This window comes from Eschscholzia californica, unplaced genomic scaffold, assembly GCF_041429995.1.
Source record: "Eschscholzia californica isolate CP2 unplaced genomic scaffold, dmEscCali1.0.p SCAF_3, whole genome shotgun sequence".
NCBI lineage: Eukaryota > Viridiplantae > Streptophyta > Magnoliopsida > Ranunculales > Papaveraceae > Eschscholzia > Eschscholzia californica.
The window spans coordinates 60,032,856-60,045,821 of record NW_028238420.1 but is presented as its reverse complement, the minus strand read 5'-3'; the positions used below and the strand labels follow the sequence as shown (position 1 = coordinate 60,045,821).

Below are 12,966 nucleotides of genomic sequence, written 5' to 3'. Positions count from 1 at the left end.
GATCTTTCCTAATTTGCTTTTCTTTTTCAATTGCCTTTTCTTTACATTTCCTAATTATGAAAAACTTAATAGAGAACCCAAAAAGTCATAGATGAGATGATATTAAAACTAAAATGAACAGTCCAAATGCAAAGATCAAATTCTCTTTCACGTATTCAGACTGAAACTTCATTTGCAGATGCCCATTTTTGGTCTCTTATATTTTCTTCTCTAAATAAGTTGAAAACCAAATTAGATATAGTGTAAGTAATTAGAATCTTGTAAGCTAAAAATTAAGACGAATTAAGCATCCTTCACAAAAAAATTGGAGAAAAGATTAGATATCTAGCTTTTTAAAGACCTCTTGGTGGCAGTCAACTTTCTTCCTTTATAAAAAAAAAATTAGAAAAATATATTAATTATTGGGGTTTAGTATTATTAATAGGTAATAATTTAATTTATATATATAAATATATTTATATATCAAATCATCTGGTCTCCAATTGTCTTTGCTGTTTATTCTTTACTTCTTCATTTTTCTTCTTCCCTAATCTCTTCTCTTCTTCAATTCTTTTAGTAGAAAGAAGTTAGAATTCTATTACGGTACTCTCTTGCAATCTAAATCTTTGGAAGAAAATTTATTTTCCATTGACTGTATTATAAAAAATTTCAGTTTTTTTTTCTTATCAAATTTTGTCAAGAGATCTGAATTTTTATAATCAAATCTTTGATTTCTTTTTCTGGGGTTTCTTATTTTCTCTTTTTTCAATCTGGGTTGTCTCTGAAAAACTCAACACTTCATTTTTGGTCCCTGTTCTGGCTATCCCCACTGGTTTAATGCTTGGTTATGAAGTTTCCCCATTAAAGTCCAGAGAGATCTGAAAATTCCATCTTCTTTTTTGGGTTTCTTACTTTAATAAAAAGAAGATATTCTTAGATTGAAATTTCAGATTTCAGAAGTAATTTGAGAAGAATATAAAAGAGATGATCAAAGTGAAGACGAGAACAACAACTGAAATGTCGCCCAAGAACGGTGGCGCAGATGGTGGTGGTGGTGGCGACGGCGGTAGATCGGAAGATAAAGAGTGGGAGTTAAGACCAGGTGGAATGTTAGTTCAGAAACGTGACCCAGATTTGGATCGTTCTTCAATACCAGCTCCAACAATCAGAATTAGGGTTAAACATGGTTCATCTTATCATGAAATCTACATCAATTCCCAAGCTAGTTTTGGTAATTTTAAACTAAAATCCCCAATTTTTCTCCAATTAATTTGAATATTTTTTAATGATTGAAAATTTTGATTTGGGATTTCAGGGGAATTGAAAAAGATGTTGTCGGCACCGACAGGATTACACCCAGAAGATCAGAAATTAATTTTCAAAAACAAAGAGAGAAGTTCAAAATCTTATCTTGATATTGTTGGAGTAAAGGATAGATCAAAAATAGTTCTTGTTGAAGATCCAATTAGTCAAGAAAAACGTTTTCTAGAAATGAGAAGAACTGCTAAAATGGAGAAATCTTCAAAATCTATTTCTGAAATTAGTTTAGAAGTTGATAAACTTGCTACCCAGGTAATTTTTTTCATCAGATTTTATGATCACTGTAAAAAAAAAAATTATTAGTTTTTGTGATTAATTAGTGATTGATTTGATTATAATTTGGGTAGGTTTCAGCTCTAGAAACTGTTATTTCAAAAGGAGGGAAAGTTGCAGAAATTGAAATTTTGAATTTGATTGAGTTGTTGATGACTCATTTGATCAAATTAGATGGAATTTATGCTGATGGAGATGTTAAATTACAGAGGAGAATGCAGGTATTCTGTTTGAATTTGATTTTCTTTCACTTTTCCATGTAAAAAACTCTTACTTGAAGTTGAATTTCAATTGAAAATTAGCAGAATATAGTTTCTGATTTTTAGTTGAAAGACAATTGGAAATGATCAGAATCTGATCAAATTTCAGTCACCCAGGAAATAATTCCTGATTTCGAGTTGGATTCCATTGAAGTTCACCAGAATTTCTGAAACCTGTTTAAAATCCAATCTGATAATCCAACTTTTGTTTGTGAAACTTGATGAAGGTGAAGAGAGTTCAGAAATGTGTAGAGACATTAGACATGTTGAAGATTAAGAATTCCATGGCAAGTAGTAATGGAGTTAGCTCAGAACAGGGCAGGTATTCAACAGGGCAAGTTCCGATGGCGCAAGTGCAGCACCACCAACCAGGGAGGCGGTTGTCTATGGCAGAACCACCAGTGGTTACCACAAAATGGGAAAGTTTTGATAATGGGTTTCCTGGGTTTATGCCAAATCCAGCTACCTCCACCAAAAGCACCACTACCACCACTGGCGCCACCCACACCAGTACCACCACCACCCAAGCTAATAAGCTAAGTTGGGAGTTTTTTGAGTAAGAAATTTGGAGAAATTGAAACCTGCAGGTTTTCAGATTTGATCTATTATTTTATTTGTGTGTATTTGTGGGTTGTGTTAAGTGCATTTGATCTTATTTTCTTCCATTCTTTTCTGTATGTAGAATATGAAAGTACCCATTCTCTCTCTCTCTCTCTCTCTCTCTCTCTCTCTCTCTCTCTCTCTCTCTCTCTCTCTCTATATATATATATACCAACCTACCTACTAGGGATTCAATCCATGAGAAAATAAAATGGGGTTGTGAGAAATATGTTAATTTTGGTGAAGTTATAAAGTAGTACTAGTATTTTGTGTTAGTGAATTTATTATACTATGTTTCATGGGTGATGAAAGCAATAGAGACAACATCACATATAGTGCCTGTATATGTAGGTTCATTAAGGGTAATATGAATGAAGGGAGAGAATTGTGATGTTAGATTACATTAGAAGAAATTATTTCCGGTTTCCTCATACTGTTTTTTGTTGGTATTAAACATCTTTTTCTTGGTTTTTTTTCCACTTTTTCGTGCTTTAGTGAAAATCGATTTAATTTACTTACTATAGGAAGTATTCTAAATCTCAATAGATGGACATTCCCATTTCTTTTTCGCCATTTGTGAGCATGGAAACATAAAAGTTCTTACTTTCCGGCTTGAAGAAAAAAAAAAGTATATAACTTAAGTTAAACACCGACACTTCAGATATAGGACGGTGCTACTTATTTAGGAAGGTGTGTCAGTTCGCTCACCTACCTTAATACTACTATGTCTTAGACCGTTAGACGGACGATAGTACATCTAGTGTGGCTCGAGTTAACCGTTGTCACCGGACCAGACCTCTTTCAGAGTAACAAATTACAGAGCTTAGACATCAAAGTCAAAGACGCCCAGCTGTTAGGGGATGCCTGTAGAACTTCCTTACCAACGAGACATTCGTTGAGAGCGGACCAAGTGGGTTGGGTCAGTTGACATATTCCTGGTTCGTTGAGAGCGGACCAAGTGGGTTGGGTGAGTTGACATATTCCTGGTTCCTTTTCGTGGGCCCAACTCAAGTTTGGAGTGCTGCTAAGTGTAATCACATTAGATACCCCCACAGTAAACTTCCTTTGTTGTATGCTAAGGGCAGGTTTACTCGGTCTCATAGTAACAGATTTTTAGTAATATCTATTTCGATACTTGTAAAGGGTTTATCCCTTCATAGCTTCTGCAACTCTTACCACTGAGGTCCATTATGAAGGAGTGTCTGCTTATAAAAGGAGTGCCTTTAGCATATATATGTGTTAAGTTTGTGGTCGTCCAACTCAAAACCAATTAGTAAGGAGTAGAGAGGACTTATACATATATTCTTGGTTACTAGATCGACCTTCTTTCATGTGATACTATTCTCCCAATATAACTTCCCAGTATAATGGGAAGCCGAATTGGAAATTTTAGGGACACTCCGTGGTGCCCACACAAATCACAATTGAGTTGGTAACTTGACTATGACAAAGTTAACTGTGAAACACACCAAGGAAAAAAAACAGGACGGTGAACGGTCGACGACAAAAATTTCGCACTCATTCTTCACTATCATCACCTCCACCACCACCATCTCTCTCTCTCTTACTTGCTTACCTGCCATCGATTATCAGCTGAAGAGTCACACGATGGGGAGGGGGAGATGGAGAGTGAGAAGGGGAAGACAAATACATAAGAGAAATAAAGAGAGGTGAGAAGTGAGATGAGTTGGCGTAGTTGAGAATAAGAGGTCCCGTGCTAAATATTAATTTGGCCTCAAATACAGTCTTATGAAGCAAAATTAAAATTTTATCAGACCCCATTAGGTAGAGAGTGTGCGTCCGTGCGTCTGTATGCCTTAAAGGGCGAGGACATGTTCATCCATGCCCCACTAAAGGGACGAGCACCCTAAACGCTCATCGCCTATGCCACAACGGGTGTGTGACGTACGAGTATACATAGGGGCTACATGACCACAAAAAATCAAACGCACAAGTAACAGGACGCAACTTAGGCATCTGCCTAAGTCTTGACTTAAATTTCAGTTCACACTCAACTATGTCACTTTATTTCAACAAAAAAAAAAAAAAAAACTATGTCACTTATGTTTAGTTTGACACTTCTAGCATCAATATCGTATTCTCTCGGAGTTGTATTTATGCAAAAGTTTTGCTCCAAACTTAAGAGTTCGACAAGAGAAACGTGTACACGGAAGTCATCAAATGAGTGTAGTCCACTCATAATCTTAACTATATTCTTCGTCAATACCTATAGATTTAGGCGCCTATAGATTACTGAGGTACTTTCTACACAAATCCCCAAAATTTGGTGTCGGAAAGTGACTACAAGCAACAAAGGGGTGTCCTTAGAACTCCCATCCTACTTTTGCATCAATGTGTAGCGCAGAAAGAAAATTGAAATTTCACTGAGAAACCAAACAAGTTACTAGACACAAAAAGAATGTATCAACCTCAATATATGTCTTAAAGATTAAAGCATTGAAACTTCGTACATAGTCAGAAGCTTCCATATATATTTATTTTAAAAAAATTCATTAGTAGTTGAAATGAAAAATGCTAACCTGAAATATGGGGCCGCCTACAAACCGATTGGTAATTTGTCGGACCCGGCTAGGCCGCGAAGAGAGAGAATGACCAATAATTGGGGCCGGCCCTATGTGGTTGAGCCCAAATTTCAAGCTATTTAGCAGTTTTGAGTTGGAATAGAGCTCTCATCTCGTGTTTTATCACATTTTTTTAGAGCCATAAAACGCATAACCGTGGCTAAGAAATTGAAAGTCCCGTCCGAAAAGGGAGTCGACCTTGGGTCACTAACATGGTATCTTTATCTCTTACCCACTAAACTACTCTTCATAACTTGTTTGATTACTTACATATACTTTTTTTTTTAGTTGAAGTATTAGTTACCATTACTTAGAGCATCTCCAATGCAAGACTCAATCTTAAAATCTCAAGTGCCACCTAGGACTTTAGAGTCTCCAATGCAAAACTCAATTGAGATCTTAAGATAATGTGGAAGCATTAAGGTTTAAGATGTCTCAACTACAAAGTCTATTTTTGAGATCTCTTTTGAGAGTCTTAAGTGTCTTAGAGCATCTCCAATGCAACATTCAACTCTAAAAACTCAATTTGACACATATGATTAGTTGAGTTTTTAACAAAAAACACTCTCCAATGCAACACTCAACTAGAATCTCATTATGATGTGGCAACAATAAATATTGAGATACTCAAAAGAAAACTCAATTGTTGAGTTTTCTTTTGAGTATCTCATTATGATGTGGCATCAAATTTAATTTTTTGATCAATAAAAAGTCTTTCTTTCTTAACCACTTTTTCCTATTAAATGTATGTGTGACATGTGTCTCTACTTGAGTTTTTTAGAGTGTTGTATTGGAAAAGAACTTGAATTAGAGACACTCAAGTTAGCCACATGGGGCTAGGTGGGGCTCAGGGCGGACGCCTTGCCCGCCCGCCCCCGTTCCCCCCCTCCCCCCCCCCCCCCCCAGACACGATCCTGATAAAACATGTCAGAAATTTTGGATATAAGAGAATGGGAGTAGTCTAGGGCCAGGGGAAGAAGGTCTGAGAACCTAAAATTTGTCATGGACATCCGAATTTGTTAGAGCCCACAGGTACAAAACACAAAGGCGGTTAGCTCGACCCACCTGGTAAAATCAACGAGGCAGCTCAGGTTTTGAAGTGTTATCTGACATCTCGCCCTACCTCTGACCCGTTAATATTAACCTAAACATAATCCTATGCACGTTGTGTGTACGTTTGTATGTATGTAATTATGTATGTATAACATATATATACTATGCTCATATGTATATCCCAATAAATAATAATATACTTTACTTCATATGGCTGTGGTGGTGGACTGTGGATGTGATGGTTCTGTGGTGGTGGTGATCGAAGTGACAAAATATAATGGTTGACCTGGTGAAAAGATGGAGTATAAAATAAAGCAAATTCGTAGATGTAATTTAATATGGCCGCGACTTTAGGGAATAAAGAAAATTTTCCGAAGAATAAAATTCTAGGAGATCCATATTGTGAAATCTCCAGGAACATTTTCTTATGTGGGATACAGAAAAAATTTACGGTTTAAAAAATTAACTTTAAGCAAAAAAGTTTAACTTTTTTTCGTTTTTAGTCCTTTCCCTCTATTTCTTCTTCACCTCCTCTTTCTTCTATAGAGAAAACTCATCCATCTCACCTCCTCCATAACTTCTAGCCAATGTTTTTGTTCTTCCTTCTCCATCACTTCTCTTACTTATCTTCTCCAAATGATCTTCAACCCTACTATCCATATTTATCTAAAATCAGAAACAAAGTTAGAGAGATAAAGAGAACAAAAAATATTCTGAACCATAGGAATCATCAAACAACATCTCTTGAAGCTCTTAATACATCTTCCATGGGACGTCAAAAACAAATTTCTTCATCCATTAATCTTCCCCAAGAGAGGTAAATACATTCTAAACTCTAGAAAACAGTTAGTTTTGAGCCCTAAAAAATATACTTTTCATCACTTCTAAACATATTAGGTTTGTTCTCCATGTTTTTAAGCTTTAGTGATCAAAAGAAAACAAAACTTTGGAGAAGAAGATGAAGAAAAGAAGATGGAAGGAGTTTATGGTTTAGATCCATAAAAAAATTATTTTTTTCAAGTGTATAAAAGTTCTTAGTTCAAAAAAAAAAAGTGTATAAAAGTTCTTTCTAACCATTAAATTCTTCTAAAAATTTAATATTTTAACTCCAAAACTAGAAGCCCTGTTAGCAACAAATATAAATAAAAAGTCAACAAATAGATATTGGTCCCAATGTACCATTTTTTTTTCCGATAATGAGAAGTTGAAAATCTGCTTACCGACCTCTCGATACTCATGAACCCAAATGTGTTTGACGGACTTGAAGAGATTTTAAATACTAAAATATTTAAATAACCTTCCCGCTTAAGCCCGAGAGTCTAAATAGACAAAGAATTTCGAAATTCTACCTATCACGGATGAATGATATAAGTCCCCAAGGACTCCATGCGATTGGAACTGATTTCCACCCATAGGTTAGCCAAAGGGAAAGTGAGAGCCAGAGTGGGAGTAAAGAAATAAGAAACACGTGATTCCTCTTTGGTTGACGAGCCTGTTTCCCCTTCGACCATTATTAGTTGGTTAGGATACCTAGCCTAAGGTTCGGATAGTGGCCTTGTCTCCTGGTAAGTGATAAGGGAGCTATCACTTTCTTGTCCCATTATCCTCCTACTCCTCTCTCTCCTTGTTTCCCTCTATATCTATATGACCAAACTACCATTCTCCTTGGTACCATGAAGTGTCCAACCCAAATGTTCTTTTTGTGGAATGGTCCAAATGTCCTCCATTTCTCTCACTATACAAATGAGAGAGAAGTACAAAGAGGTAATATGGGGTTATGTGTAACGTACTCCTCTTGGCTCTTATGATTACAAGAGTCATTACGAAAGTCAGGGTGGGGCAGTCTGTGACTACAGCTAGGGTTTAAGGGGGGTAGTGGAGCGGGACTTTCACAGACTTTCATCGACAAAATGTCCCGTAGACATTTCAAGACATTTCGGATGAGTTATTATAGACAACATGTGTTCATAGACATTTTCAAGACATTGAGAGTTTGTAGACAAAATGTCTTTATAGACATTTCAAGACATTTGATCTATAGACAAAATGTCCTGGGGACATTTTAAGATCTTGAGTCCATTGACAAAATGTGTAATGCATATTATATTTGTGCTAATCAAAAATATATTTTTCGACTTTTGTAGACATCTGTGAATATTTGTGGACATTGATGGACATTTGGTAGACATTTATTATTTTAATATTATTATTATTTAATCACATGAAATAATATATTTATACTAACATTTCAAAAATATATTTTTCGACTTTCGTAGACATCTGTAAATATTTGTGGACATTGATGGACATTTGGTAGATATTTATTATTTAAATATTATTATTATTGTTTAATCACATGAAATAATATATTTATACTAACATTTCAAAAATATATTTTTCGACTTTCGTAGACATCTGTGAATATTTGTGGACATTGATGGACATTTGGTAGACATTTATTATTTTAATATTATTATTATTGTTTAATCACATGAAATAATATGTTTATACTAACATTTCAAAAATATATTTTTCGACTTTCGTAGACATCTGTTAATATTTGTGGACATTGATGGACATTTGGTAGACATTTATTATTTTAATATTATTATTATTATTTAATCACATGAAATAATATATTTATACTAACATTTCAAAAATATATTTTTCGACTTTCGTAGACATCTGTAAATATTTGTGGACATTGATGGACATTTGGTAGATATTTATTATTTAAATATTATTATTATTGTTTAATCACATGAAATAATATATTTATACTAACATTTCAAAAATATATTTTTCGACTTTCGTAGACATCTGTGAATATTTGTGGACATTGATGGACATTTGGTAGACATTTATTATTTTAATATTATTATTATTGTTTAATCACATGAAATAATATGTTTATACTAACATTTCAAAAATATATTTTTCGACTTTCGTAGACATCTGTGAATATTTGTGGACATTGATGGACATTTGGTAGACATTTATTATTTTAATATTATTATTATTATTTTTTAATCACATGAAATAATATATTTATACTAACATTTCAAAAATATATTTTTCGACTTTCGTAAACATCTGTGAATATTTGTGGACATTGATGGACATTTGGTAGACATTTATTATTTTAATATTATTATTGTTGTTTGATCACATGATGGACTTCAAATGTCTCTTGTTTTTTGAAAGACATTTTGGCTTCCAAATTTGTCCCAAATCCTTCACAAATTCATCAAACTATGAAGTCCACCAAAGTCTGGGACATATTTTGTCTACAATCGAATGCCTCGGACTTTCATAGACTCTCAAATGTCTGGATTTGAATGCCTCAGACTTTCGTGGACTCTCAAATGTCTGGATTTGAATGCCTCAGACTTTCGTGGACTCTCAAATGTCTAGATTTGAATGCCTCAGACTTTCGCGGACTCTCAAGAGTCCGCGAAAGTCTTGCTCCACTACCCCCCCTAAATATTAGGAACTTGTGAAATATAGGTGATATAGATTACATAATTAAGTGACGGTGGGATGTTAACCCAAACGCACACAAGACTCCCATCCCTCTCAATTCTTCTTTTCGTTTCTATTTTGTGAATTAATTATGTACATTGCTCTTTGCATTACGTATTCCTCACTTTTGGTCCTTATTGTTAAATCAGATTCTTTTTTTACCCCGTTTTTTTTGTTAAGTTTAATTTATCACTTTTGGTAGGTTCCCTCCTATGTTTTAGTTCTTTGTCCCTAAATTACTAACAATTACATACATTAATTTTAACGGATGTGAATTTTTTTTAAAGTGCTTCATGTTCAACTGTTAATGAAAATTTTACGTAGGTCTTATTTCTTCTAATGAGAATTTTCGGAAGGGCGCCTCTATAGGCGCCTCCCAAAAACGCTGTAGGGGCCTCCCAAAATTGCTTAGGCGCCTCCACGAGCGCCTCCCTCTTCTCTCCCACTTTTCCGTCAATTTATTTCTCTCTCTACTTTTTCAATTCTCAATTCTCAATCTAAAAATCAATCAAAGATCAAACCTAAAAAAATCCATTAAGCTATCAATGAAAACTCGTTTCCAATCAAAGATTAAACATCATGAAGGATAAAAAACGTAGGTTTCTTTTTAAATCTTCAAGCTTAAAGGAAATACAAAAACCATTAATTATCAAGCTTAAGATTCTAGGTTTTGTTGAGATGAATAAACACTAGATAGGGGATGAAGAAACCAACCTAGATTTGGGGATGAAATATCAACTTCCTCCATTTTTTTCAAACTGGTGATATTTCATCTCTCGTCAGTCCGAGACCTAATGCATGGTTTCTGACTATTCAGTCCGAACACAATCGGACCAGACAGTCCGACTCTTTTCGGACTGGTCTAGTCCGAGACCTAATACATGGTTTCCGACTGTTCAGTCCGGACACAATCGGACCGGACATTCCGACTCTTTTCGGACTGGTCCAGTCCGAGACCTAATGTATGGTTCCAGACTGGCCCTGGTCCGAACACAATCGGACTGGACAGTCCGAAAAGATTCGGACTGTCCAGCCCGTGACGAGGCTTTGGGCCCCGGACTAATCAGTTCGAGAAGAGGCACCTACAGTTGTCAGGAGTTTGACAATGGTCAACCCGTATGAGGAGGCGCCTACAACAATTTGGGGAGGCCCTTTAGACGCGCCCTTTTCGGAATCACTTGAATTGGTTTGTAAAGTTAAGCATCGTATAAGAATAATTATGTCATATTTTATTTGATAATTACTGCATGTATTTGCTTTTTACATACTGTAACATTGTAATCAACAAATCTTTAGTTTTATGAAAAAAACTCTTCAAATCTGAATCATTTATGGTTCAAAATAAAAAAAAAAGTTGAAAAGATATTAACTATGCAAGGCACATTCTCCGTTCTCTACTTACGATAAGATAAGATACATACCCGGCAATTTTTTTTTTTAAAGGGTAATCGTAGTATTATTTATAAAGTAGAACGATTACAACACTTGAAAAAGATAATACAGAAATGAAGAAACAAAGATTACAATCAAATTTAAACCAGTTTCCTCGATTCTGTGTCTTCGACAGCAGACATCCTTCTCCATAGTAAGAGGAAAAAAGAGATACTTCAAAGAACAAGACCTTACTATGTCAGAGCAGCTATCTACTATCCGATCCAACAAAAGCCACCACTTCAAAACCAGAAAAAGTTTGAACCGCACCAGAAGAACAAGATGGAAACAGAAAATCAAAACTTTAACGAAGTCCTGAGAATCCTGTAAAGCGGAACCCGAAGATTCCAAGGTTGCCCCCCAGTATTCTCTCGATAGAGAAATCATATCCCACCACAATCGATAAAGATTATGATTGGATACCTGGAAATTAGGGTTGCTGACAAAGGCCAAGGCGAAAGACTTAGCAAAGCCAGTTAGAAACTGCAGTCGAGCTGCAAAGGGTGATTGGTGAAGCCGGGAACCAAGCCTGGTAAAAAATGATGTCAAAGTTGAGACCAAGATAACAAAACTAAACGACATACAAGGGACCTTCATCATTTTTGGACGAGTCACTAATAGTTTGCCGGGATCAAAAGGTTTATCCAAAGCAGATAGGTACCAAGTCCTTATTAGTTCCCCTGGGTCAAAGGGGGTGCCTAGAAAATAAGCTAACTTGTTCCGGCTCAAGAAGGATTGTGGCCCAAAATTATTAAACAAGCCCAACAAGAATAAAGGGCCACCACCTGTAGAAAGAGGAGAAGAACACGTGTCCACAAATAGTATTATATGGTCATGCTGCTGGACACGTGTGTTGTTGCCGGAATCCCATCGGAGCTCTACATCGGCACCGGAGGCAGAGAAACTAGATATCATGGATTCATGGTAGTAATAGTCGAATAGGTGCAAAAAGTATGGTTGATCCATAATCCGTCAGAACTATACAACTTGTCTCAGATCTGATTTATAAAAACATAAGAAAAACAAACTAGATCTAGTGAAGAAGAAAGGCTATGTGGCTTATGTTAGATCTGCTAAATAGAAACTGAAGAAAGACAAAGTAGATCTAGTGCAGAAGAGAAATTCTAAGTAAACACCCACACAAAAGAGAATCAAGTCATTTCGAGGCATGACTAGCCATTGCTCCCGACTTAACGAAGCTTGATTTACAAAATCAACAAGAAAACGACTCAACGAGCTTCTTTAGGGGTAGTACAGAAGCATATAAAAGCTCAAGCTTTCAAATCTTTCACTATGAATTCATACCCGGCAAATTTGATATTGGGTTGACATTTGTATTAGTATTTTCTTTCTTCCTTAGAGGGGAGACATATAGTAATGCTTGTCCACTTGTCTCATATTTATGGAGTAAAAAAAAGTATTTTATATAGTATTTAGTTAGCCCCTCATGCTAATTGAATACATATTTACGCTTGAATATGCCAATATAATTAAAAGCCGATATGGACCACAATATGCAACCTAAACTGAGTTTATGTGGTCCATATAAAACTAAAATATATCTAATTTTTTTTGTTGAACATTAATATATCTAATTGATGTTCTTTTTTTTTTGAAAAAATTATCTAATTGATGTTATTTTGGTATTGTTGCCCACCATTTATGTATTTAAACTAGAAATGTAACTCTCCCATCTCCAAAATGGTGGTGATAACAAGTGGGTAGTGGCCCTTTAAGAGATCTCTTGGGGTTTGCATCAAGGGTTTCCTACTTGAGTGCCAATCAAAGTCAAATTACATGTCAAATGCTTCTTTAGTCTTAAACCACATGCAAAAGTACAACTTTGGGTCATTTTTTAGGCATACCTTCTTACTTAGATACAATTTAGGTTTCTCTTACAAGTTACTTCAAATATCTTGGAAACTCTCAACCAGACAAATCGATAT

General features: G+C 35.3%; 1 protein-coding gene across 1 annotated transcript; it reads left to right on the top strand.

Annotated features, from left to right (window-relative positions):
- The first annotated feature begins 445 nt into the window (after nucleotides 1–445).
- LOC147552651 (BAG family molecular chaperone regulator 2-like) lies at nucleotides 446–2,707 on the top strand. The gene is made up of 4 exons (XM_086669669.1): nucleotides 446–1,210; nucleotides 1,295–1,551; nucleotides 1,647–1,793; nucleotides 2,060–2,707. The coding sequence occupies exons 1-4, from the start codon at nucleotides 964–966 to the stop codon at nucleotides 2,390–2,392; spliced, it is 984 nt and encodes a 327-aa protein (XP_086525795.1). The 5' UTR covers nucleotides 446–963; the 3' UTR covers nucleotides 2,393–2,707.
- Nucleotides 2,708–12,966: the final 10,259 nt, after the last annotated feature.

Excerpts from the sequence above, each read along its gene's own strand:
- LOC147552651 (XM_086669669.1), top strand. The coding sequence starts at position 964 with ATGATCAAAGTGAAGACGAGAACAACAACTGAAATGTCGCCCAAGAAC. Across the intron at positions 1,211-1,294 it reads CAATTCCCAAGCTAGTTTTG|GGGAATTGAAAAAGATGTTG; the intron begins GTAATTTTAAAC and ends TTGGGATTTCAG. Across the intron at positions 1,794-2,059 it reads AATTACAGAGGAGAATGCAG|GTGAAGAGAGTTCAGAAATG; the intron begins GTATTCTGTTTG and ends AACTTGATGAAG.